The sequence below is a fragment of the Colletotrichum godetiae genome (assembly GCF_030913485.1).
Source record: "Colletotrichum godetiae strain CBS 193.32 chromosome Unknown BDP55scaffold_12, whole genome shotgun sequence".
In the NCBI taxonomy this organism is placed as follows: domain Eukaryota; kingdom Fungi; phylum Ascomycota; class Sordariomycetes; order Glomerellales; family Glomerellaceae; genus Colletotrichum; species Colletotrichum godetiae.
The window spans coordinates 726,174-752,739 of record NW_026851260.1 but is presented as its reverse complement, the minus strand read 5'-3'; the positions used below and the strand labels follow the sequence as shown (position 1 = coordinate 752,739).

Sequence of the window (26,566 nt, the reverse complement as noted above, 5' to 3'; positions counted from 1 at the left end):
GGAAATCCGGTCTGACTTATTCGAATAAGCTGATACATGGCCCGAGAGGAGGTAAAAAAGGCCGAGAGAGATGGGAGTGCAAGGGCGGCATCTGAACAAGGCTTTTGGGGACTCGCTGGAGGAGATCTTTCTCTCTCTCTCTCTCTTCTTTGAGCAGGCGCCACCTCGGTGAAAAGCCGTGGTTTCGGATTGCAGCTGGCAGCTTGTGCTTATTTCCAAAGAGGTTGGTTTGGCGAGGGATGACCAAAGTGGATCGGGTCAGCCTGCAGGTTTAATTTTTATCTTCTGATCTCAACATCGGATTCTGGTGTCGGCCGGCCGGCTTTGGAAGTTGAATTTTTCTTTGGTTTACTTTTTTTTTCGTTGCTGGATAGACTCTGCCGATTGTTGATAGGTCGAGGTGAAGAGGATGTAAGGCGAAGAACTGGAGGGTCCTCGCGCCGAATGTGGGGACCTTCCCTGGCAATTTCAGTACGTACCCCCCTTGTCTGCGCAACAGATTTGCCCATCGCGGCATGGGGCGGAAGGAGAAAAAAAAAGAGAGCAAAAACGTGAGGTACCTACTTACGCTGCTCATGCTTCGTACGTGCTCGACGGAGAAGTACTTGTAGGATACATTATCCGTAATGACTCTGACTATTTCTACAGGAGCAAATTCACCTTCTTTCGCTTGACATCTAGATATCCGGCAGCTTCGTAACGGTTAGACATGATAGCGCAAGGTAGCTGTGGATTAAAGAGGCAGGTTGACGTGCCGAAGAGCTCCCTGGGCCCTGCGTAATCCTAGTGTAGCGGCAATGGAGCTGCATCGCAGAAGAGGACAAAGGAAAAGTATTGCTTACAGGAAAAAAAGAGAACGAAAAAAAAAAAAAAAGACTCGTCGTTGCAGATATCCACATCTACCCTTACCTTCACCGTACGGATCACACACCAGGCGTGCTGCGTGTATCCGTCCAGATTCACTGTCTTCTTCTCCTTCTCACTCTTCCACAGCTCTGTCCCAATCTCCACCCCGTCAAACCCGCCTTCCCTCTCCGCTTGTGGAACAGACGATTCGCGCCAACGTCCACGGGTCGGGGGGGTAGAGTCTCCACCGATGCGTGCTTTGGAGGCGCTGCAGACGCTACAGATACCACGGACTTGCTGCAGCTCCAGGGTTCACCTTTGCAAGAAATGCGTCCAACTTGTCAAGGCAAGGCAAGGGCCCTGCATGTACGAAGTAGCGTACTGAGTAGTGTATGATGTGGGCGGTGTCTTGGTGGCAGGTGCTTCGGGCTGCCTGATGCCGACCCGACGAGGCAGAAGCAACCTCATCCTCGCCCATCTTTCTGTTTTTCTTCCGGGTCTCTCACACCTTCTTGTCTCTGCTGGCCCTCCGCTGGCCCGTGTCCCCCGTTCCCAATGCCCAACGGCAGCCCCGATCATGCTTCTCCTTGTAGAAGGGCCGTTCATCGCTTTTATTCCGGAGATTTGGTCTGGGCCTCCTCATCTGGCCACGGCAATGCTATCGCAAAGCGGTAAAATTAGCTCTTGAACCGATCAAATGAAGCAAGCAAGCAACGACCAATACTGTACATGTTCATGCGTAAAGAGTTGGGTAGCTCTCTCTTAAGGTACCTATGCTGGACTGCGTTTTGCACAATGTTAGCCATGCCAGAAAGCATTACTCCATACAGGAAAGAGCTCAGCATAGTCAAAAGAAAGCCTCGCTTCGCTTAGAGGTACACGCGCAATGCTATCCGCACTTGCGGGTACAGCGTATCTCTGGAGTCTGTGATTGCCCAGGGGAGCTACGAATGGAGAGAGTGACAGAGTTAGGTACACCACTTGGGGCCCCTACCCGTTAGCTGGGATGTCAACGTGACGACCAGCGGGGATCCAAGCAGCGGGCAGACGTTGACCGAGGTCAGGACCACGGCCGACCAGTAAGCGGAGTCGAGAATGAACCAGGGGTCCAGCTCCGCTATATTGCGGGAGGAGGATGAGGAGGAGTGAGATGGGCGAATGCAAGCAACCGAGTAGCAGAACCACCACGCCGCAGCAAGGCAAGACGCAAGACATGCGAGCAACAAGAAGCCTTTCGCCTTGACCTCGGAGCTTGTATCTGTGAAGCATTTGTTTTTTTATTTTTTATTTTTTTGGCATAAGAAGACTTGAGTTTTCACAAAGGTATCCGTACTCTATGGAAGGCATGATTCTGCTTCCAAGTTCGGATCGTGGAGCGACGGGAGTTGCCAACGGTCGGTTGAAGGGTGGGGCAAGGCAAGGCGAAGAGCTCTGAAAGGCCAAGCTTGGGGTCAGTGGTGACAGACTTTTGCGAGATACTTCCTGGTACTGCTAGCCCTGAGCCGTGGGTAAGGAAGGCACGAAGGAAAGGAAAAGAGGCAGGCACAGGCAAGCTCGCTCAACTTTCAAGAGCTCCCCTGTGATGTGGCAGGGGCCTCTTTCCTCTGTCGACCACTCGCAAGCTCCGAAAAGAAAGAGCAAAGCAAAGCAGCCCACTTCCTGCCCTGCTCACACCCCACCCCCCTCCTCTCCTTCCTCTTCCCCTTGCTGTTGCTCTTGCTGTTGCTCCTCTAGGTTGCCCCTCACTGTTACCTACGTAGTATGTAGGTACTTGCTCCTCGTCCACCACAGGTTGTGTGTGTGGTTGTCAATTGCTTCCCTGTCACACCCCCTCCTTCTCAGTGGGATCCTCGACGGTTCGACCTCATCCTCCTTCCTCCGCCGTGCAAGTCCTCCACCCGATTGTCTCGACTTGAATCTTGCCTGGTTCTGCATCCACGCCCCCTGCCTCGTTCTCGTCCTCTTGTCCTCCTTTTCCCTTCTTCTTTGATCCCCCTCTTCCCTCTAACACTGGGGTCAACCAAGCCAATCCAATCCACCAGACACACTCGATCCCCGATCGAGTCATTGATCTCTGTCACCAACGCCAACCAATTGTCGGCTCTTGACATTGTCGGCGGGTCGACTTGCCGACCTTTTTCCTTACCTCACTACCTACGGAGTACCTATGCTCCCCTGTGCTTCCCAAGTGGAATGCTCTCCATCCAACCCACTGCTGACCCCTCGAGCTTTCGGGTTGCCCTCCTGTCATTGGAAGATGACGCCGTCGCCTGGCGGTACCTTGAATGAGCAACAAGCTGCTGTCGTTATTTTCCCAGTATGCCGCATCTTTCAAGCACCAAGCAATAGCGGAAGCGGAAGCAAAAGTAGAGAGACTCGCGGTCATGGCTGCCGCCATTCTTGGACAAGTCAGGCACCTCGTGGTGCAATTTTTTTCGTCCAACAAAGAGAAGAGGCGGAATGACTGACTCAAGAAGAAACATCTTGTTACTCGTCTCTCGGAGCAATACGTTTAGTCCATCGGACATGTTTCCACCTTCAACAGCCCAGCTCGATGAGCCCAGTGTCATGGAAAGCTCGGCCTCGGCGAACACCCGTGCCACTGCCATGCAACGAGCTGGCGAAGCCGACTAGATCCTTCTGAAGCTGGTGGTGATGAAGCTTCAAAGCCTCTGCTTGGCTGGTCACTTACACCATTTCGCGTCACCGTACCGACCGCCGGCGCCCCTCAGAACAGCGCTCTCCTCCATCCACCAGCGGCAGATGGTAAAATGTTGATTACTCGTAGCTGACGGTCTGGCGACCGGTGACATTGACGCCGTCTGCCACGGGCCCAACCTTGAGGTGGACTTAGGTTCACCTAACCATGCGACGAATACCAAGTCTTACCTCACAGCTTGTCAGCTGTTCACCTCTGTCGCTCCCCCAAACCGACTACTTCCTTGCTCCTTGTACCTCCCGGCCACACCCTCGCTTGTCCGTCTCCTTATTCGCGGCTGATAATATCCCTTTTCATCTGCATCTTTCATCACATCTGCTTCAGGTGTGCTGTATCCGTAGAAGTAAGCCCATAAGCAGCATAGGCCCAGGCACAGAAAAGGTACGAGCGCGCAACTCAATTATCATGGCAACACTTTCGGCGCGAGATAGGCAAGGCAGTCCGACAACATAGGTAGATCAAGATTGGAGCTGTAAGTATTCGTCGGCGGCTTTGGCCTTGTCTTGCTTTCGTCGATTCAGCCATTACCTACTTGACTACTTTCCAATGTCCAAGACTAGAGTGAGTACATGGGCGACTGAGAGAAGAACAGGCAAGGTTTTGCCAGACCCAAAACCAAGCTCCCTCCTTGCTCACACACCTTGCTGTTATCCGTCCGTACCTCTTTAACCTAGCCATGGAAGTAGAGGCTCATTTGGCTACGGATCATGCTGCGTAATACCTGACCTTATGTGACTGGGCTGGGACCATGATGTACCTGGGTCAGCAAGGCAAGGCAAGGTAGCTTGTCCTGTCCTGACCTGACCTGACCTGGACCTGCCCTGGGTACCTTCCATAAGATACCCACCAGACCGAGCCACACCCCTACCTAGCCCGTACCTCTCTTTTCCCCATTACCGCTACTTACTGCTTTCGGTCAACTTCCCTTCTGCCCCCCAAAATCAGGTTCCTTCTCTTCCTCTTCCTCCCCGTCCTTTCCTGAATCTTCCCCCTCCATTACACCTTGTTCTTCGAAACACTCTTTGTAACACGCCTCAAGACGAGAGCTTCCAGAGCTCCAGACTCCTGCTCACCGAATATCGTAGCCTTTTGTTGAACCGTCAAATGCTCAAGCTCCAACTTATCCAGTCACCTTCAATTGACCTCGCTTCGCGATACGCTACAACAGCAACAGCACTTATCGCTCCTCACCCCGCTCAGTATCGATAATAGCCCTCAGGCGCATGGTGGGGTCAAGATGCCGCCCAGATCTTCTCTCACGTCTTCTTTTTCAATCACCGACTCCAACAATGAGGTCGTCTGTCCTCTGCGGAATCAGGATGGATCTAGCTGTAGGAAAAGATGCATCGGTGTAAGTCTCATCGTGCTGCATTGCCGCATTGCTCCCTCACGACGCCCTCTTCGCCACAAGGCAGACCAACACTGCCCCCGTCTGCGCTGCTGCACCTCTCTACTTGGACCCAGTGCACAGAGAGAGCTTTGATTACTGTAGCAAAAAATCCACTCGACCAAGAGAAAATTGAGCGCTACTCTGACACTCGATGAAATTATAGGAAAAACGATATCGTTCCATGCAAGAACACATTCGCCGCGCTCATCCAGAACACTACATTTCGAAGCTTCCAGCGACCGAGGAAAGCTTTATGCTCATGATCAACACCCCTCCGTCCGAACGTCCACCAATGCAGCCAAGCGCAACTTCTGTTCCTCAGGGTTCGTCCCTCTCAATCCAGGGCTACCCCCCAAAGATTGACCATCTTCAAGGCTTCAATCACGACCACCACATGTACGATACTAGCAATCCGGGCACGCCCCGGACTATGGACGATCACACCGTGGGTTCCATGCTCCCCGCCGCTAGTGCTGCTGCGGCGCTGGCTCAGCTTCACGGCCATAAAGTCGAACCCGAATGGGAGGAAATGGTGAGGCAGAACATCCTCTCCTGACTGACTTACAACATCGACATCAATTGCTAATCAAACGTGCACTACTAGGGTTGGCACTCAGACACGGAGGGACGCCGCATTCCAAGGACATCAATTGAGCTGCCACCGCTGCACTTAACGAATAACGACATTACTAGCGAACCATTCCCAGCTATGAACTCAAGTCGGCCGCGGGATATTCTTCCGTCAATTCTGGCGAATTCACCCCCCGGTCGCTCTTCAACATTACCCCCAATCCAGCGGCCTGCTGTGGGACCTGCCCGACCAAGGAAGCAGTCCGTCACCAAGAGAGGCCGAGAGGCGCACCACAAGAAGCAAAAGTCTCGCGGCTCGGCAGCAGACTGGCTTCGGCGGATCCAAAACGACGAACGGCTTAGACCAGGTAACAATGACCGTAAGGCTTTATCGGCTGAACCTTCTGCAGACTATGGGAAGAGATGGGAAGATCTCATCGATGCCGCCGATCAAGCCGCATCTGCTGCCGGCGACATCGATGAGGACAGGACTCCAGTAAGAACCTCTCATGCACTCACATTTTTACAATCTCTGACCTCCATACCAGATGCCTCAATCACCAGTTTCTATTCACAGGGCTTCTTTGCCGCCATTCCAGCACCATGGATTTTCATCAGCGACAGCTGGAGGGAACTATCAAGCCTCGCCATTGCAGCAGGCCTTGACCCCGCCATCTTACAGCCAGGACACAATTGACCCATTCCCATCGGTTGAAAGCGGTGAAAGCGGGGAGAACTTTCACATCGAGTCGCGAGGCCTATCGGATTCATCACCAAGTTATTCTTCTCAGAATACTCAGATCTACTGCGCAGCCTGTCAGAGCGTTTCACTTCTCAAAGACTCATACGCCTGCACGGAGTGCATCTGCGGTCTGTGCCAGGCGTGTGTCGACGTTCTCATGGCAGAGCAGGGGGCACGCCGTAAATGCCCTCGTTGCGCAACAATCGGCGGCCGGTTCAAGCCATTCCAGCTTGACATCCGGTGATTATGTCTTCTCAACGACCATCATGCATACGTTACACACAAATGTCCGAACTCTGAGGCCCACAAATTGCATTTGAAATCACACATGGCGTCTTGGATGGGGCCAATGCGCATATACAGCATCAAGCTTGGCATAAAGGATTCACCGCATCGATAATACCCCCCGGCGTTGCAAATTCGCGAGAGCTTAGACAGAGAGCTTTTCACGAGCCGGTTACTCCACATTCTTTACATTATTATAGGGACTAGTGACTCGTGACAGTCTTGGATAGGTGTGGTTCTCTCTTTCTTCTTAACGCTACGGGCAGAGTATGGGATATCAAAACGATTACAGGATCAAGGGTTGGCTTGCACGTCCTTATGACTTTGCTTTTGATTCATTGATAATTTTCTCTGGGTGGGTACAGGCAGACTGCTTTTAGGAGTACTCAATTGGTTTATAGATGCCAATCATGAAATTCAAATCAATCTTTAAGCTGTAATGTCCAATTTTCTGATCATGGGTATCATCCAAACTCGTCTTTTGTCACTATTGTATACAAAGAAGCAGGAGGTCTGGGGCTCATCATCTCCTCGAGTCCTTCTCCTTCTCCTTCTTCAAGAGCAAATCGCGCATGGCGGCTCTAGCGTTGCGACTACCGCCCAGCTTCGGACCCTTGAGAACCTCTTCGTCGGCCTTGCGAGCGCCGGCGCGGGCCGCTGGCGCTGCCGTCTTCTTCTTTTGTTGGCGCTGAACCATGGCGTCCATGAACTCGCGCCGGAACTCCTCGGCGATGCGGTCGTCTGCGTCGCCGTCGCCGTCGTTTTGAGGTTCTTGTGGTTTTGGCACGTCGTAGACGTCGACTGAATCGGGAACGTGTTAGCATATGCTTTTGGGATAAGTGAGGAGAAATGGAGCAGGAGCAGAGAGGGGAAGACACTCACGTCTATTCTCACGTAAAATCTCCTCGACGAGCTGGTCCCGCTTGACGTCGTCGCTGTTACGCCTGTTCCTGGACCGCCAGGGTTTGCCGTCCCTGCCGAGTCGGGGCTTCTTGGCTCGCCGGCCGCCGTGGCCGCTGCCGTCGTCGTCAACGGCTTCGCCTAGGAGGCGGCGGGCTGCTTTTTCCGTCATGGCTTGGTTCCGGGCGCGGACTTCGTCGCCGAGGTCGACTTCCATGAGTTTCCCTTGCATGATGGGGTGGTTTTTGGGGTCTGGGGTCTCGGTGGAGGCGCTTGCTGTTGTTGCTGACGGATTCGTTGCGGCGGCTTGGTTTTGGGAGGTTGATTGTTCGGATGATGGTGGTGGTGGATTGCGGTTAGAGAGGTGCGATTCTATGTATTCCATCCTTGCTTGATCAGCCTCTGGCGTCGGGTACATGGTTTGGCTGGCAATCCCTGGAGGGGGGCATACATACATGTGTTTATTGACGATTGTGGTGGCTGCCGCGCCGGTTTGCGGCGCGAAGCGCTTTGCGATGAGAGGATCTTCGTCTGGGGTTTGTACTGGGGCGGGAACCAGGGCGCGCGATGATGATAGGCTCATGGGATCTGTGTCGTCTCCAGCAGCGGTGTTGGTGGTGGTAGTAGCCGAGGACGAACCTCGGGCGGAGAAGCCTACGCCGTTGAGGCGCTTGCGAGAGCGGTGGCGGAGGGCGGAGGGGATGTGTGATTCGGGGCCATCGTCGCCGGTGGAGGTGGTCTCGGTGATTGATGCCGGTGTCGTAGCGTTTTCTGCTGTCGAGTGCGGTTTCGAGGCGGTGTTGTTGTCATTGTCTTCGGTAGGCGATGCCGCGCGTTGGCGGAGGCCTGCTTTGCGCTTCTTGTTTGCGCGGAACAGGATCGGGGCCGGGGCCGGAGCTGCGTCTGTGGTCGGAATTTCGTCGGCGGGTGACGCCATGATGTTGTAAACGTGGGCGCCGGGGCGCGCGATTGTTGTATATGGATACGCGGGGGTGAGAGGTGGTATGTGTCCTGGATGCGGCTCTTGGGACGTTGGATTTAAAGATGTGAAGAGGATGAATGTGTATGTTGTGATACTCGACGTGGACAGAAAGCGCAAATTCGCCTGGCGATTGAGGCCGCACCAGGAAACTCCACCTTTCCAGAATGCCGAGGATTAGCCTATCGATAACGTTGCAGACATGGCGTGGTCTGGCATGGATGTCATCGTTGTCGACGACCCCCACCAGCTGGTTCCCGCTTTTTGTCTTTGCCCATGGCATGTCACAGGAGCTCGAGGGGAGCTCCGAGCTACTTTTGACCTCTGTGCATGTTCACGTCCTGAACCCTTGCAACTTCATCTACAGTCCTTGGAAACGAGATCCAAAGTCGACATGGCGAAGAGAGTACGCGATCCCTCCCAAGACAGGAATTAGACATACTGACGAAAAGTAGATATACTTTCTGGCCCATGGTGGTCAAGTACAAGGTACGTTTCTTATCCCATTGAGCCCCTCCTCCCCTCCACATGAGCTCCGAGCTTTTATCTGGATAAGGAGGAGGGGTGTGAGCTTGTGATAAGTGACTTTTCTATCCCGGGACGCACTGACGTCACAAATCTAGGTGTCGGATTCCGGTATGTGATGGAAAATCCCCGACAACACGGCTTTTTCAAAAAAAAAAATTGAACCCGTTTGGTGTCAATTGAATTGAAGACGTTATCAATTTTCCTGAGAGTATAGCATTGACGAAGCGATGCGGTTGCCAGGTACTTTACGCAGAAGAAAGCCACCGAGTACAGACTTACGGGATGGTGTCGCAATACAGATAACAATAAGGTGCGGTTCTCAATACTTGTTCTGTTTCCGTTGACAGGCATTTTCCGCGTTTGGCTTTTTTGCGATGGGGGTTCGACAAGATATTGCGCTTCTGAAAGTGCGCTGCTGACGCGATTGAAACATAGGTTGAGGGTGAAGCGCAAGGCGACGAGGATGCGCTACAGAAATTACTCAAGGATATTGACGAGGGACCGAGATCGGCTAGGGTCGTCAAACTTGACCACGAGGAAAGAGATGTTGTTCCAGACGAGAAGGACTTCGCCGTTCGGCGATGAGTTGCAGCCTGGGCGACTTGTTTGAGATGAAGAGTGTTGAGGTAGTATGAAGACCTTGAATGGTGAGAATGAGCAACACAACGGCACTTTACCTATGTTACAGCTGTAGAATCCTGAAGTGTCTGTTCAACTTTCTCTGCCTAAAGGTAACTTCGCTCAACCAGTGATACGGCGAGCATTTTCCAGTGACAATTGGCTTCAAAGGGTATCAATTACACTTGCGGCGAATGTATGATTAGGGAAACTTGCCCTCGTTCTTGATCAGAGAGAACGGAAAAGAATGACCATGCTTCAAATCAAACCAAAGCCCTCCCCTTGGGTAAATCTAGATACGATGAGAACCGTACGAACGTGTAATCGTGAACAGCACCACCACCGTGCGTCAACGTCATTCCAGCTATCTCGGGAGACGACCGCAAGTTTACGGTTCAGAATTATTTGCCTACAAGACTTGGCTCTTCTTCCAGGGGGTTGTCTCCCTGGAGGCTACATAGACAACATAGCTCGTATAAAAAGGCTTCAAGATCCGAGATATCTTTTCATATGGAACAAGGCCACAGATCTTGCCGATGTCTTTTGCTTCAACAAATACGAGCGGAGATTTCGGAGCGCTTATGTTCAGAATCAAGGGGGTTAAGCAATACTTCTGCAGTAAACCTAAGCCATGTTACCTAAAACCGTATCGATCTATCAGCGCTTGTACTACATCCACACTGTCTCGTAAGGTTTATCGGCGGAATACATATCAAGCACTAGATAAAGACGGCGTCCCAGTCACGTGGCGCGCATCGCTTGGGGGGAGAACCTGACGGTACCTGGACGTCTGACTCAGTCCTTGAGGTGTGCATCTGGACTCAGAGAGTTGGTCATGTCCAGCTCCCGAGTGCAGGGTGCTCAGCTGACCCTCCTGGAAGGGGTAAGAGGTATTCTCCCCTAAGCTATCGGTTCTCACCACCCGAAGGCTGCCCAATGTCAAGCCCGCTCTCGAAAACTTCAAGATTATCCAGCACCTAGAGCTAGAGGTGTGCTACAGCACTACAGCAGATAGGTCCGTGGCGCATCGCGAGAAGCATCCACTTCCTCCGAAGCACGAGAGAGGTACCTGCCTGCTGATTTGCCAGAGAGTGATTGGGAGCCCTATTCTCACACTGAAAACCTTTACTTCAGCAAAGGGATCTCTATCTTCCTTTGAAACGCCAGCAACTAGTCCCTTCACAGAGTTGCTGGCAATACGAGTGGGCACGGTGATTCTTCAATAATAGCGGTAGAGATAGAGAGAGTTGAAACACATAGCGTCACTTCCAACACCTGCTCCTTCGAGCCAATCCTCTGGCGCCAAAGCCCGTGGTAGATTCTTGCCGCTTGCCTTGTTAACTATAAAGGATCATTCAAGTCTCCCTGGAACAAGACTGAAAGCTTAACAAATAGACACAACCTGGTCTTGAAGTAACCTAGGGACTTGGCGCGAGCGGACTGTATTCTTACAAAGCTCCTGTTGCATATGAACCAGCAAGCTTTACAATATATTCCAAATCTACCTTGGTCTTATCATTATACTCGCATTTCACTCGCTGTCCTTTATCTTGTGGATATTCGCTAGGCTTCATGGAATACATTGGTATTAAAGAAAGACGGCGTCTTCTAGAGGCATATATATATATTAAGTAGCGAACTTGAAGTGAGCCCGAGATACGCATCGATTTCAAAACCCCAGACCTTAGTAAATTCCGGGATACCGCTCGGGCATTTTAGCATGGCAAAGGCGTACCGCGCGCAGCGTACTAAGGAGAAAAGTTCCGCTTCCGAAGAGGATGAATCTCTTAAATAGGCAGCCAGTTCTAGCGGACGAGAGATGCCCTAGGGTCACTCATGACCATCAAACACTCATATTCGACCGTCTGGGATCTCTTGGTCACGGCGGGAGCCATATCGGGCAACTAGGCAGGCATATGACTTGCAATCCAAGTGTCCTATATGAATATCAGGTGCTACAAGTGGTACATCTTCAGCCAGCTATGGGGCGAATGTGTCATGCGTCAGGTTTGTGCCAAACTTCTAATCACTCTTGAGATCGCGCCCTGGTCTTTATGGGATCGACCCGCGATGTAGTAAGGAACGGCTTAGTTGATCACTTGACACTGTCGAGTCTATGCTTCAAAGGTATGGTGATAATGGGTAAGTCCTGGCAAGAAACCTCGATGTTCCCGTTCACTCGTCTCCGAGGGGTACGAGGTCAATATGGGCCGAGGACATCCGCCGGTTTTGATGTTTAGTCGAGTGTTGGCAGATCCTGCCAATTATATAATGACGCTGGTCTGACGCCGCATTCCCTCTTTTTCGTCTCTTTCTCAATCACAGAGTCTATGGATCACAACGAGAATCAAGTAAGTCAAGTTTCAATGAGGCATTCAACCCTGCCCAGAATTCATAGTTCCTACCCAACCCCCTTAAAAAATCGCTAAACGCCTCTACCCCGTCGCTTGATAACAGGCTTCCTCACAGCCCCATGCGTAACAATCTTCTTCCCCCCAGCCACCGCAGCACTCCCACCACCAGTCCTTCTCCTTTCCAACCTCTCCTTCTCCGCCTCCACCCGGTCCGCCTCCCTCTTCTTATCCTCCGCCATCTTGGCCTCAATCTCCATCTTGCGGTTAAACTCCGTCTCCGTGATCCGCTTATCCCGGACAGAGTACCCCTTCTCCTTGACCGAGTAAAACACACCGCCCAAATCAGCGAGCCAGTGCGGGTCCACCGCCGTCACGGTCGACACGTACACTTTTGACGTGAGTATGAGCTCGTGGTAGACGACATAATCGGGCGGGTGACCCGCATACAGCGCCGATGTCGGGTGCAGCTGGACGCCGAGGTTGGTTCTCAGGTTGATATACTCCCCGGAGCCCTTGTACTTGGCCGCCTGGTGGTAGTAACCGCTGCAGATACACTTGCGAATGATATCCCAGTCCATACCGCAGCTGAGCATCTCCATCTTTTGCATCTTCATGATATCGAGCAGCTGGTCGCGGATCTCCTTTGCGCGGCGCAGCGATTTCGGGTGCAAAAAGTGCTTGATGCACCACCCGTCCGAGCAGCCGTTGGACCGCCACGCGGAGTAGACCTGGAGATACGTTAGATGGTCCGACTCGTGGACCCAGAACTTTTCGCGCTGGGCGTCCGCCTCGTCCTGCCGCTCTTTGGGCCGGTAAAAGACGTTGGGGACAGAGAGCATGGATACGATGGTGATCATCTCCTCGCTGCAGCCGTATTCCTCGGCCGTGATGAGGAGTTTGGAGAGGGACGGGTCCATGGGGAACGCGCTCATCTTTCGACCGAGCGTGGTTAGCTCTCCCAGGTTGTCCAAGGCGCCCAGGGCCCACAGATCGAACATGGATGTCGTGATGGTGTCTTGTGGCGGGGGGTCCATAAAGTCGAAATCCAGCAGATCCTTGACGCCCAGGGACTTCAGCATGAGTACCGTGTTGCTCAGGTTCGTACGCTGGATCTCGGGAATCGTCTGCATGTAGAGTTCCTCTTTGAACGCCTTCTCAGTGAACAGCCGAAAGGCCTTTCCAGGCCCCGTTCGACCGGCACGTCCTGATCGCTGCGACGCGTTCGCTTGGGAGATTGGGGTAATCTGAAGAGTGTCCATACCCATCTTTGGGTTGTATACTTTCATCTTGCTGTACCCAGCGTCTACCACGTACTTGATACCGTCGACCGTCAAACTCGTCTCGGCGATATTCGTCGCGACGATGCACTTGCGCACACCAGGCGCCGCGCGGTCGAAAATCTTTGCTTGCAAGTCTGCAGGCATCTGACTGTAGATGGGCAAGATGCTCAGCTTCGGCGGGTCGTTGAGAGCGTCAAGCCGTTTCTGAATTAGCTCGCAGGTGACCTCGATATCTTCCTGTCCCGTCATGAAGACCAAAATATCACCCTGGTCCATGGACACGTGGATGGCCAAGACCTGCTGAACCGCCTGATCCACGTAGTCCTCGACCGGCGACCTATGAAACATGACGTCGACGGGGAAAGTTCGTCCTGGGATGATGAACTCGGGCGCTCCACCATAAAAGTCAGAGAACCGCTTCGCGTTCATCGTCGCGGAGGTGACGATGAGCTTCAGGTCTCGCCGCCGCTGGAGAATCTTCTTGAACAGACCCATGAGGATATCCGTATTCAAAGCTCTCTCGTGGGCTTCGTCCATGATGACGCACGAGTACCTGTCGAGATCAGGCTCGTTGAGCGACTCGCGCAACAAGACGCCGTCCGTCATGTACTTGATGACAGTGTCCTTGCTGGTGCAATCCTCGAAACGAATCGCGTAGCCCACCGTGCTGCCCAGCTTGACCTCCATCTCCTCAGAGACACGCTTGGCGACACTCATCGCGGCCACACGTCGCGGCTGCGTGCACCCAATCATGCCCGACTTGCCAAACCCGTCTTCATAAAGGAACTGCGTCAGCTGCGTCGTCTTGCCAGATCCCGTCTCGCCCACCACGATGATGACTTGGTTCTCCCGGATGACACGCATCAAGTCTTCTCGAACGGCAAACGCGGGTAGGTACTGCCTCTGTTCGCGCAACGTTTTGCTCCGACTGAAATCACTGCTGCCCCCATCGTCCTTCTTCATGTGATCGCTAAATTTGGTGCTGTTCTCATTCGTCTCCTCCTTGTCCCCCCCCTTCTTCGCATCGTTCTCCGAGGCCATGGGCAGCGCGCTGTCACCATCATCCTCCTTCACGCCCATCAAGTTTCCCAGAGCCGTTCCAGCCATACTCGTAGCCTCCTGCGCCTGCCGCTGCCGTTCCCGCTGCTGCCGCGACTCCTTCACCACCTTGCTGCCTTTCCGACTAAACACAGCCATGTCGCTCTGGTAGTCGCGGACAGCCGGCACGGGCTCCAGCTGCTTCGTAAAGATGGTCCGGCCATCAAGGAACGGAGGTCGCAGATCATGCACCAGTAGATGAACTCTCGTCGCCTCCTCATCGTCGAAATCGGCACCCATATCCCTCCTCTGCGCGACACCCGAGACCAGCATGCGATTCGTCTCCCACGCGTCATTCTCCCTCTGCCGCTGCTCCTTGCGCGCATCGAAGCGCCCCGTCATCTTCTCCGCCTTGACGGCCTCCTGCTTCTCGGCCTCCCATGACGAGTACGAGGCAAACGGGTTGTGTGTGTCGTCACCGAACGTGTGGCCGCCAAACTCGTCGCCCATGTACCAGTCGCGATCCAGCGCTTTCGAGTCTTCGTCGGTGGGTTCGGGGACGTCTCTGGCTGGGGTCTCGGCGGCGCGGGCGTCGCGCGGTGTCGAGCGGCCCGAATCCTGGAACCGGCCTCCCTCTATCCTTCGGCGCTTGAAGCTGGGTCCTGATCCATCTCTATTATCGTACATTTTGGCTGTGATTCCTGTGGTGGCGCAATTCGTCGCCCTCGTAGTCTCTGGTCTTCGCGTGATTATGGTCTTTGTTGGTCCGTCGCCCGAGCGAAACTATCGCAGATGTGCGAGTTTGAGCGGTGTTTGCGATAGAAGCGATTCCAAGTGTTGAAAATGTCGAGAGGCATGCAGTTTAGAATTGCATGTAGGAAGGCGACCCCAAGTAAACAAAGCTTGAGAAATGGGGCGGCACCTTCGCCAGACGGTTTAAATGGGTCTTGCCTTATGTGTATATCCATAACAGACGTCACTGATAGGTCCGATAATGCAATGAACGCAGCTTAAACTTGACTTCCAGTTGGAACACACATTGCTGTCCGCTGATGTTTTCGATTTCTTGGAGAAACATTCAAACAGCAGAATCATCAGAGCCTTCGTGCCTCATTTGTCTCATTTTGTAAACCGCTGCAAATTGAAGCATGCATGAGTTACCTTAGCCAGCTACGAGCGAGTTGGAAGCCTGCCCGGCACAAGATCTTTGGGGTCCCTTATCGATAAGAAACAGATAAGATAGACCCCACCACGACGGGAATTTTTTTTTTCTTGGTCGTCGAGAGTCGGTGGATGTTGGAGAATTCGCTTTGCGCATACCGACTCAACTTCCCCTAGTCGAAAATCTCAAATATCTACAAAGTTGTGCAATTTCTCTGCCAACTTCGACTTTCGGCGTGTATTTAAAAGCGCGCAAGATACCCCAACCATAAGTGACTTCCTGAAAGCCGTCTTCAAGATGTCCATGATCACAACATCAACCTGGGTGCCCCGAGGCTTCGCGGCACCTTTCCCCTCCAAATACACCTTTGACGAGTCCGAGTACGAGCGCATCGCCGAACTCGCCAAGCTCCAGCTGGACGACGCGGAAGAGGACCTGAGGGAGGCGCAGGACGAGGAGGAGGGCGCCGACAAGCCCGCCGACGAGGATGCGACAACAGGCGCCTCTGGCAAAAAGGCCGAGCAGTTAGTGCTTGACTTACTAAACCACCCTCTCGCCGAGTGGGGGGTTTATCGCGGGTTGTACATTGATTAGCTAACACTGGACTTTTTCCTTGTAGGGTCGATATCAACGACGACGATCTGAAGGAGTACGACCTCGAGCACTACGACGATACAGACGAAGAGGACGAGGAAAAGGTCGGCCAGGGCGAGGGCATGGCCATGTTTGGCAACATCAAGTCGCTAGCCTACTACGAATCGAATAAGGATGACCCGTACATCACCCTGCCCGCCAACGGCGGACCGGACGACGACGACGAGGACCGCGAGGACCTGCAGATCCTCGCGACCGACAACCTCCTGCTCGCGGCCAAGGTCGAGGACGAGATGGCCCACCTCGAGGTCTACGTCTACGAGGACGCCGCCGACAACCTCTACGTTCACCACGACATCATGCTGCCCGCGATACCTCTTTGCGTTGAGTGGCTCGACATCCCCGTTCAAAAGGCCGGCGTTGACAAGGACTCGACGGCCAACTTTGTCGCCATCGGCACCATGGACCCCGATATCGAGGTGTGGGATCTCGACACGGTGGACTCCCTGTACCCCAACGCCATCCTCGGCCAGGCCGGCGAGGGCTCAGAAGAGAAGAAGAAGCAAAAGAAGAAGAAGAAGGCCAAGAAGGCCAACGATGAGTACCACGTTGACGCAGTCCTCGCCCTTGCCGCGAACAGGAAACACAGGAACCTGCTGGCCTCCGCCTCCGCAGACAAGACGGTGAAGCTTTGGGACTTGCACACGGCCAAGTGCGCCAAGTCATACACCTACCACACGGACAAGGTGTGCTCTCTCGCGTGGCACTCGGTCGAGTCCACCGTGCTGCTGAGTGGCAGCTACGACAGAACGGTCGTCGCCGCAGACATGAGAGCTCCCGAGGCCAAGGCCCCCAGATGGGGTGTCGAGAGCGATGTCGAGAACATTCGCTGGGACCCCCACGACCCCAACTACTTCTACGTCTCCACGGAAAACGGAATCATCCACTTCAACGATATCCGCAGTGCGCCGTCAACCCCCGAGGCGACCAAGGCCGTGTGGACCTTGCAGGCACACGACGAGTCTGTGTCGTCCTTCGACATCAACCCCATCGTGCCCGGCTTCATGGCCACTGGCTCAACGGACAAGACTGTGAAGCTGTGGAACATCCAGGCCAGCGGTCCCTCCATGGTTGTTTCTCGCAACCTGGATGTTGGCAAGATCTTCTCAACGCAGTTTGCGCCCGATTCCGAGGTGGCTTTCAGACTCGCCGTTGCTGGCAGCCGTGGAACCATGCATGTGTGGGACACTAGCACCAACGCCGCCGTTCGACACGCGTTTGCTGAGCGTGTCCCGCAAAAGCCGGAGGGCGTCGAGGAAGACCGTCTTGTTGGCGTTCTTGACGATGACAGCAGCTCTAGCGAGGATGAAGGAGAGGAGGGCGAGCAGGATGGCGATTCAATGGACGAGGACGAGGACTAGGGTAGACGCTAATCAACATGGATGGTGTGTTGTCGGATGTAGCCTGCTCGCTGTCTGTTCCAAGATCGCCAGGGGAATTTGTCCCGCAGGCTTGGCCAGATAGATCGAAACAGCAGGCCCAAATAGTCTACGGCGCCAGTCCAGAACTTAGAAGGCAGTAGGCCACAAACATCACACTGATGATGACGACTCTGGGCTGGCGCCGTTGAAACCGGTGGAAGGAGACGGCCTGTATCAATCAGGTGGAGAACAGCCTTTCAGTGTAGAAGTTAGTCTCAAGTCGTCCGAAGTTAAATGCCGTCGTCTGAACAGCATGAAGCATGGGCCACGTTAGTTTCGTAGACACATATAGCCAAGACCGTCAAACAATGGGCTCAAACCGGGAGAATTGTTGGTGAGGACCGCATCGTCAGAGACTTATATATGTGAAGTGGCTAAACGTAGGCGGGTGAAACCACGACTGCGTGGCCCCCAAAGGTTGTTCACCAGAATCGACCACTGAGATGGACTGTCAGTGTCGTGATAGGGTGGGAGACTCGCTAATTAAGCATGAACAAAGCGTAGAGGGGGGAGCGGCAACAGCCTGACATCTTCATGCGTACACATGATGAAGGAGGTAGTGGGTCAATATCAGATTTGGGATAAGAGCCAGCCCGGACATTGCTCTAGGTCTGTTCGCAAATGCAATCATTGTTTTTGTCCCCCGAGTGTCCATATTGAGCACGAGCAGACTCAGTCAGCAGAGCGATCGTAGAATGGCGAAAACGTCGCCAGACAACGATGCCAACGTCCTAGATCGTAGACTTGACGTCGCTGAGGGATTTCTCCTAGCTTCTACGGAGTAGACCAAGCGTCTTTGCCTCCCGCAAGCAGCAAGGCGAGAAAAAGGCAGTTCCTGATCGACTGGTTTCCACACCACCACAAAGCGATTCCCCTGGAAGATGCGCAAGGGCAGCAGAGAGTTGTGTGTTGCGGGGGCGGATGGGCGAGTGAAATCGCTGAGCCCAAGTGCGCAAGGAGCGCTGACTGGTGATGGGCCATGAACGTCGACATGGATTCCTGTTCGGCTTGCGCAGGCACGCAAGGCACACGGCGCCACTGGGGTGGGATGGCGCAGGATGAAACAGTGAAACCTCAGGGGGGCCTGCCAACGGGCGAGGATAGTGGACGGAACACACAGCCAATGACGCCTCTGCCTCCGTCTGGTCGAACAGAGTCGAGCTACCGCTGGGGACGGCCGGGAACCACCGGCCACGAGACCTTTCTCGGCTGTTGGGCTTTTTAGTTGACGCTGTCTTGATTCTTGGAGGCGTCGACGCCAATCACTGGTCGAACGGTGAAGAAACCCACATCTTTACAACAGTCCAGCCCTTCTTTTTTTTTTTTTTCCTCCGTCCGCGGCGGATCACATCACACTGTTCAAACAGGGATGATGTTGGCTTCCCGGAGAAACCTGGCAGGTTGACGATGCGCCGCGGCTCGCCCATCTTGAATCGCACAATCTTCTTCCAGGATGTGAGCGGTGCCGCGTGCGAATCGCTCAAAGTTTGGCGGGTCGGCGTCCGTCGGGGCCCACGAGTTGATCGAGGTGCCGGTGGATTGGCGATTGTGTAGATTAATAAGAGGCCCGGTCCCTCCTCTTAATGCTCCGTTGGTGGTGGCCGTGGTGGAAGACTTGGATATGAACCGTCCATCCGGATACACGACAACGTGTTGACCACGTCAGGTTTCTTCAAGAAGGGCTCTTTTCTTTTGTGTGCCGACCAGGAGTTCATTGCCCGTCACGTAAACCGTGCAGAGGCGACACGGCATAGAACACATGGACGGTCGCAGGCCGACGCTTGTACAGTTGGCGAGGTGCAGATACGTAAGTGGACGCAGCAGTCGCTGCATTGGACGTAGCGTATCAACGATGTCGGTCCGTCGACAGTGTGTGGATGTATGAATATGGCCTAAGAGTGAAGGATCCAATGAGGCCGACAAAAGCGATGGCAACGGCTCGGAAGAGATGTCAAAGGAAAACGAGTGACGCGCCGGACTGGTCTCGGGTATGCTGGTCTGACGATGTTGGGCATTCTTTCCAGAAGGCAGATCATGGCATCCACCATCCATGATCCCCCTTTGGTGGCGGCAGGATTGGGTCGACTGTCGACGGTTTGTTTGAACTTTGGGCTGACGATTGGCATCGATCCATGTGCCATGTCGCCGTTCGAGTCGTGCCAACCAAATGTTTCTCGGCGGGTGGATGGGCGGCGGTTGTCACGCAGCGAGCCCGGCAGACACATGGTTGCATCCTCTTCCCAATAAATGGAGGGTCGTGGGCCAAAGCCAGCACACACTCAAATTGAACAGTGGATAACGGCATGGATGATGGACTGAAAGGGGACGAAAGTGAGTGACGGAAGACTCAACAGAGTGGCACTGAACGGCCAAAAAGCTGACCGTGGAATAATGGGTACGTACCGAGGGATAGGTACATGAAGGAAAGTGGAGAAAAGGGAAGAAAAGAGAAAGGGCCAGGGGTTCGTGACAAACACAAACTGTCATTGGTGCAGAGACCGTCTCTTTTGGGCCTTAGCGGGAGACACTGTGAGGAGCAAGGGAGCCTGTCCCTTTCAGTTGGCCAAGTCCCACCGTCGGACCAGGGGGAGCACTGGTGAAGCGAAAAGGAAAGACGGCAGGCATGGCGGCATGGCGGATGGCGCCAGTAATTCTTGTCCACCCGCAAGTGGCAGCCTCTAGTCGTTGGCTCCAGTCCCTGCGAGAGAAGGCCGTCGAGAGCCAACCAGAATGGGCGATAGGGCAATCAAAGAGCGACATCCCCCAGGTACCAAAGGGACCCGAGCCCCATTCATCCTTTTTTTCGGCCAGGAACCAGGCCCAGGTCAAGGTTGCGAGAAAGAGAGGAAAGCGAGCAGAGAGCAGGAGAGAGAGAGAAAGTGCTACCTTACCATAGAGAAGATCGCCTTGCGGCTTGCACCTGCAATATTCAATTATTACTCCCACACGCCCGGCCCTGGTCTGCCATTTGACGCGCCTTCTCTTCTCTCTTTTCCTTCTTCTCAACCTGTTCCATTCCCCCATATTGGAAAAAGGATCCTGTCCCTTTCGCTTCTGCTCCAGCAAACACATCATCACTCCCTTTGTGTTTTGTGTTGTTTCTATTCTCGCCTTTCCTCTAGACGTTCTCCCTCTCCCGGAGTACTCGAAACCATTTCACCTTTGTCGCGGGCTCGAACTTGTACGGCAGAAACCACCCACAACTCTCTACCTATCTCTTCAAATCTCTCCCGACACGTTGAACGTTCCTTTTCGGCTAAGCCCCTGCACTGAACCGTCCGTCATTACACACGAACGAAACTTGGATCAACCCCAAAGTTGATCTGTATCACTCACAATCATTTCATCAACCCCATCACACTGAGTCACTCCAAGGACTCACCACAGCTCACACAGCAACAACATCAAGTCTTGACCGAATCGACGCCGACTCATCGTACTCCCAAAGTACTCCAGGACTGGACTCCTTACCTATTGTCTCGGACGAATAGTAACACAACGCAACTCTTGCGCAGGATAATCCATCACGGCCAGCCCGTCGTCTTAATCACTTGTCTCGCTTCTCGTCATCATCACCGTGGACAGACGGACACACAAGCACACCACTCCAACAATCACTCCCTCTGTAGATCCTCTCGGTGACCGCCCCCATTCACCTTTTTTCGGCATCACTTCCCTGCTGCTCACTTGACTGCAACTGTCTTGCAGCACAAGATCCACCTCACACGCCAGTAAAGGTCACGGGTCCAATCACAAGTGCAGCCTCAAGCTCTTGTTATCACCACCACCTGCCGCTCTTCACAGTCCGTCACTGCACAACAGGCTCTTGCTCCCGGATCAGGCGCTTGCGTTCCGCTACTCAACTCAAGCTCACCTACATAATCAGCAAGGCCTAGCGTTTTGCTCCACGTCTTCCCACAGCCAAATTCAACAACCATCACCATGTCGTCTCTCTCACGAGCCTTCACTACCCGTCGGGTCAAGCAGAGCATAGATCTCTCCGACGCCGCGCGGGGGAAGGAGCGTAGCAACGCCATGCAACGAAGCAAGACCACTAAGCACCCCGTCATCAGACACAAGATCTCTGCGCCCATGGAGCTTGTTCACACCACCAACATGCTCTCATATAACGCTCCCGATATTCGACCCAGAACCGGAACCGATGCCTCGAGCAACTCGTCCAGGAAGTCGTCAGAGGAGGATTCGGAAAGCGCCAACTCCGCCGCATCGTCCCCGCCGACCAGCCCCGACGTCGCGCCTCACGAGTTGTCCAAGGAGCCAAACCACCTTTCCTGCTACTTTGTCGCGCCAGGTCAGGCTGTCAACTCTTCGATCCCTGAAGTCCCCGCCATTCCTTCCATTCCCAAGCGCGCACCCTCGCACACGAAGCAGGCCTCATACGACGCCGTCGCCCGCCAGCGCTCAGTCTCCCAGATGTCCAAGGCTTCCGACAAGACCGTTTCCTCAAAGGCCAGCATGACTTTCTCCTCCCGAGCGTCATCGGGTTCCAGCTCCGCCTCTACTATGTCTCACAGCTCAGTCGCCCCCGCTCTCAAGACCCCTGTGCCGCCTATGCCCACGCCCGCATTCCAGCATCACCACCAGCCGAGACATGAGAAGCCTGCTGAGCCGCACCCCTTCGGCCGCGAGTTGGCCCAGGTTACGGAAATTGCAGAGGAGTTTGGCATCAAGGACGATGTTATGTACGAGGAGGAGCGTGCCCTCAAGGCGGAGGGTCTATGCAAGTTTGCTGCCGAGGACTACCTGACGGAGGTTCAAAGCATCTTCGCCAGCTTCTTCCACGACAGCCACACAACTCAACGTCCCATGGCTGCCGCCGCGTGGATCTGATACGTTGATCTTTCTTACAGCCAGCTTGGCGCCTACTCAAAAACTCTTCTTTGTACATACTTGCAGGAAGTAAAAAACAACCTGACTACGACCTCGGCCTTTTTTCTTTGGGAAGGAAGATGATGAAAATGAGACCTTTGGCTCAGACAGTAGCCTCACATGGAGCGGACACTTCGCGAAACGGAGGGAGATTGCTCTGTTTGGAACCTGACGCCCAACTACATACGGGATAATTGGCGTTCTGTGTATATACCTTTGAATGACGTGTGGATATCTCCCGATAGTGCCTCATATAGAGGCATCTACCAATATTGCTATTGATAACTAGCTACCCCCATCTCTGCAGCATGTGTTTATTGGACCTCGAGTGTGACGTGACTTGTTTTGATGAGTACCTCGCGGTCCGTGGTGGTTGACCCAGAGTTTGCCACCCGTGCGCTGCAGCCTGTCCACGTTTATTTACCCAAGGTGCTGACCTTATTTCGCCTGATGATTCGCCTTTATTTCATCCGTGCCTTCATTTTATCGGATGAGATGAATAAGCAATAGCCTCGAATGCCAAAAACCCACAGACTAGTCAGAAAACGGTGTACGAACAGATGAACGGTTATGCAACGCACAGCCAAAGAATAATCTCTAGCAAACCCTTGGTTAGAAAATTAGTAGGCAATAAGGTCTACCTAGTAACTTTTGGTGAGAGCGGGCACGGGATGCAGGCAAGACGGGTTTAGCTCCACCGTCCGCCAGACCGAGCTATCGGAGACAGCGTCGCCGGTGGAGGGGGGCGGCGGCGGCGGTCTATCCGCATTTTTTTCTCTGGTTAAGCTGGTGCTTCCGACCGATGAACCTACGCCAACGCCCTTTTATCACGCTATGTTCATCCCTTTGTTATGGGGGCAAAAAAGATTGTATTTAGCACAAGGGAATAGTGAAGAGGAAATTTCATGTTCCGGGCCTATGGGGCGCCATTTTTTCGGAGATGTCTACGATATCGGATGACTGTCTGTAGCAAACGGTAACAGCAAAGGTATACGTAATTGCCCTTGTGCTTTGGAGGGAGAAGCTGTACGTGAATCTGATCATCTGAATGATGTCCGATGTGGATTGTATCAGTTTTTGTTCGGTGTTCCCGCCCCAAGACGGAAGGATCGTCGGCATGTCGCCGGCGGGGGGGGGAGAGTGGCAGGCAAGGGGGCGGCAGTGTTCATGGGGATTTTTCGCTAAAAAGTTTGTTGCATATTGTCTTGCATCTGGATCCGGCTTCCTGGCCAACTGGGGGTTTGTGAGACGACATCAGACGTACCCTTTCGATGGATGCAATCATTTGTCTCTCTTGGGTGTTGATGATTGGAGGTGAGAGAAGGGAGAAAGATGGTTGATGGTGGTGGGTGCGGAGGAATGGGGTCCCGTTTGTGGACGGCGGGAGATGGGTCCCGGGTGGGGTGGGGTTGTCATTCAGTGAGTGTGCATCTTACCTTTGGGAGTGTCTGTCCGATTGACGACTGCGACGTTGGTGCCATGTGACGGCCTGTTGGGTCTTGTGGTTTACGGACTACACACGCGATGACACTTTTTGCTGAAGCATTGAATGGAGGTGGGATATTTTGCTTCACTACCCCCGACCCATCTAGCCAGCACCAAGTTGCTTGCTGCCAGCTTGCTTGTCCCTGGTTATCTCACGGCTCAAAGAGATGCGAATAAGGGGATCAGGTGGGCCCCCTTCTTCATGGTGTCTTGAGACAACAAAGTCTACTACGTAGCTACAGTATTGTGTTTGCGCCCTTTTTCGTCTCGGTAGAAGAAATCATGGAGAAACCTGTTCCAGGCCGTAGCCATGACAACTTTCACTACGAACAGAAGATACAGACACAGCGATCTCGGGTCTTTGCTTGCACTGAAGAAAGAAAAGGAAAGGGTACAAAGCAGAGAGGACGGGACGTCATTGCCATTTCACATATATGAGAAGAGTGGGGTCTTTTCCTTTTCCCATTTACCTCCCCTGGTGTGATTTGACGATGGTTCTCCCCCAAGTTAATGGGATGCCAAGAATGGCCTTCACACCCCTTGCTCCATCCTTTGTCATCCAATGGGGGCCTGGGGACCCCGCCCCGTTCGTTTCGTTTGATCTTCCTCCAGGGTGCTTGCCCGCATGAATGATGCAGACCAGCAAGCGAAAGGAGGGGATCGGGCTGCCAGGACGGGCACGACGGTACGGTAAGGCGAACCGGGGCCGTGTGTTGGCGTCCCCCCGTTGATCGCCGTGAGGGCGGGTGTTTGATCGGAGGTCAGGATGGGGTGAGGAACACGGTAATGCGCTCCCGGAGATTTCGGCTGTTTGAAACCTGTCTTGTGGATACACGGGAACGTAATTCTTCCTATTGCTGGAAATGCCCCTATTCCCCCCCTCCCGATCTCCTGGCTTTGGACAAAATGGGGTACTTCGGAGTGGGATGGCATTCATTGTGCCGTTGATGAAATGTGATGCGGCTCTTTTTCTTCATGCATTTGGGCGATCATCAAGTCTCTGACGCGTCGACATGCCGCAGATGCCGCAGATTCGGAGATCTCAGGGTCCCATGCTCGATCTGTTACGAGATTGCGAGATGCTACGAACATCACCGCCTGCTCAGATTCGGAAGCGAATTTTTGTGAGTATTCGAATCATGAACAAGCTTCCCCCAACTGTTCATCACATCTCTCAACGCATTGAACCTATGGCCGCCCCCCAGGTCTGGTCGTGTGAGTGGTGCCGACAGGCCGGGTCGAGGCTGGGATCTTCCCTTTCGTCAAATCACATGTACTCCGTACGCATTGCATCGAAAACTGCAGCACTGATCAGAAGTTGAACTCGATGTTTCGGGATGGCCCCCCGAGGTACGGGGCCGGACTGGAGGCGAAGACTCGGAAGCCTCGGAGCGGACTCCTCGGCACTTTTGATGCTGTCGGCTCCTCCGCCCGTTGCGACATGACGGGCGCGACAACGGTCTTTAAGGGCGTTGCTTTGAGTTAAATAAAGAGGGATGCAAGTCAGTGGCCAGCCACCCTGTCGATGTTGAAGTTCCGTTGGGTATGCTAGCACTACCGATGTGACGTTCGGGTCTCTGGCTCGCATTCTTCTGAATAGTAGGTATAGAATGGGAAGAAAGCAAAGCTGGGTATCTTGACTTTGCTTTTGCTATGAGCCAATGGTTCTCCGTTAACCAAGCCTCAACAGCGCCGCTGTGCTAATGCGGCGAGTACTCCTATATCGCAGACCTTTATACATTGAAAGCAGCCCGCAGTCTAAAGCCAATTGTTGAACCAGCCTGTCAATGGCCTATGTCTCGATTTCGCCGTCCTGTGAGGGTCATGAGCTGTCTGCCTGGACTGATTACATTGGCTCGAGGACGACTCACCGCTTCTGCGGCTTCTTCTTCTCCGGAGAAGACCGTGAACCGTGTGCGAATACCCCTACCTCGCGAAGGGTATACGGCACATCCCCTTGCTCCCGCGGTTCATCTCGTCGTGGCCTTTTCCTAGGCGATGCTTGGCTACTCGTATCAGGGCTGCTGGGTTGCGACGAGAGATTGCACTCAGAGGCGGTCCCGAAATCGAGACCGTCGACAGTACCGAGAATGGTGGCGGTGCTCGATTTATCCTCTTGTTGGTCAAGTCAAGCGTCAACATCTTGCTTGTCCAGCACCTTTCCCTCCGACGCGCTCGTCCAGTGAGATATGGCGTCCAAAGGGTCGCGATTGCCCTTGTATAAGAGAAAATCAGAAAGAGATTTGTCGTTCGGAAAGGACTCGAGAACATGGTGATATATCTCGTGGCTCTTCCTCTTCCAGACATCTGGGCAAAATGCCGCAGACGAGGTCATGTATCTGATTGAGCGAGCTGAGCACGATAACACTTGAAACAACGGCGTGTAAGTCTTGGTCTGGCTAAAGCTGGAAATTCAAATTGAGCTCGGTACATTTGTATGAATCATCTTTCAATGGGCATGGTCTGTGGTTAATAAGAGATCGAATATTGCAGCAAACGGCATGGCTCCTGAGCGGCCGCCCGAGGAGGGACTTTGTAGAAGCCGAATTCGGAAGCCTGGATGTGCCCCACGGCAGCTTTTTACGTCCTGGATAGTGTCAACAGAGAGCCCGACAAGTCTGTCCTTGCCGTTGCGGGAGCTCTACAAGCTTATTTCTTTCCCAGGAGGATGGATAAGGTGCTGCGGAGGATCCGTGAGGATGTGC

At 53.6% G+C, this 26,566-nt stretch overlaps 7 protein-coding genes across 7 annotated transcripts; 5 read left to right on the top strand and 2 right to left on the bottom strand.

Moving 5' to 3' along the window:
* The first annotated feature begins 859 nt into the window (after positions 1-859).
* On the top strand, positions 860-2,083 carry BDP55DRAFT_657677 (uncharacterized protein). Its single transcript, XM_060574422.1, has 2 exons — positions 860-1,504; positions 1,576-2,083. Exons 1-2 carry the CDS (start codon positions 1,283-1,285, stop codon positions 1,717-1,719), a joined length of 366 nt encoding a protein of 121 aa, XP_060432034.1. The 5' UTR covers positions 860-1,282; the 3' UTR covers positions 1,720-2,083.
* A 2,374-nt stretch (positions 2,084-4,457) lies between these two features.
* BDP55DRAFT_657670 (uncharacterized protein) lies at positions 4,458-6,977 on the top strand. Its single transcript, XM_060574421.1, has 5 exons — positions 4,458-4,916; positions 5,119-5,278; positions 5,330-5,487; positions 5,560-6,021; positions 6,074-6,977. Exons 1-5 carry the CDS (start codon positions 4,803-4,805, stop codon positions 6,509-6,511), a joined length of 1,332 nt encoding a protein of 443 aa, XP_060432033.1. The 5' UTR covers positions 4,458-4,802; the 3' UTR covers positions 6,512-6,977.
* BDP55DRAFT_657668 (hepatocellular carcinoma-associated antigen 59-domain-containing protein) lies at positions 6,978-8,584 on the bottom strand. Its single transcript, XM_060574420.1, has 3 exons — positions 7,908-8,584; positions 7,435-7,838; positions 6,978-7,353 (listed from the first exon to the last, which is right to left on the bottom strand). Exons 1-3 carry the CDS (start codon positions 8,387-8,389, stop codon positions 7,076-7,078), a joined length of 1,164 nt encoding a protein of 387 aa, XP_060432032.1. The 5' UTR covers positions 8,390-8,584; the 3' UTR covers positions 6,978-7,075.
* A 94-nt stretch (positions 8,585-8,678) lies between these two features.
* Positions 8,679-9,979, top strand: BDP55DRAFT_657664 (acylphosphatase). The gene is made up of 5 exons (XM_060574419.1): positions 8,679-8,837; positions 8,887-8,920; positions 9,055-9,067; positions 9,200-9,269; positions 9,395-9,979. The coding sequence occupies exons 1-5, from the start codon at positions 8,826-8,828 to the stop codon at positions 9,542-9,544; spliced, it is 279 nt and encodes a 92-aa protein (XP_060432031.1). The 5' UTR covers positions 8,679-8,825; the 3' UTR covers positions 9,545-9,979.
* Positions 9,980-15,708: 5,729 nt separating this feature from the next.
* On the top strand, positions 15,709-17,426 carry BDP55DRAFT_548138 (WD repeat domain-containing protein; the record flags this gene model as incomplete). Its single annotated transcript, XM_060568813.1, has 2 exons — positions 15,709-15,935; positions 16,031-17,426. 2 exons carry the CDS (start codon positions 15,709-15,711, stop codon positions 17,424-17,426), a joined length of 1,623 nt encoding a protein of 540 aa, XP_060432030.1.
* Positions 17,427-20,994: 3,568 nt separating this feature from the next.
* Positions 20,995-22,530, top strand: BDP55DRAFT_65748 (uncharacterized protein). Its single transcript, XM_060574413.1, has one exon. It carries the CDS (start codon positions 21,429-21,431, stop codon positions 22,335-22,337), a length of 909 nt encoding a protein of 302 aa, XP_060432029.1. The 5' UTR covers positions 20,995-21,428; the 3' UTR covers positions 22,338-22,530.
* A 3,059-nt stretch (positions 22,531-25,589) lies between these two features.
* BDP55DRAFT_65742 (uncharacterized protein) lies at positions 25,590-26,447 on the bottom strand. Its single transcript, XM_060574411.1, has 3 exons — positions 26,293-26,447; positions 25,733-26,228; positions 25,590-25,674 (listed from the first exon to the last, which is right to left on the bottom strand). Exon 2 carries the CDS (start codon positions 26,166-26,168, stop codon positions 25,788-25,790), a length of 381 nt encoding a protein of 126 aa, XP_060432028.1. The 5' UTR covers positions 26,169-26,228; positions 26,293-26,447; the 3' UTR covers positions 25,590-25,674; positions 25,733-25,787.
* Positions 26,448-26,566: the final 119 nt, after the last annotated feature.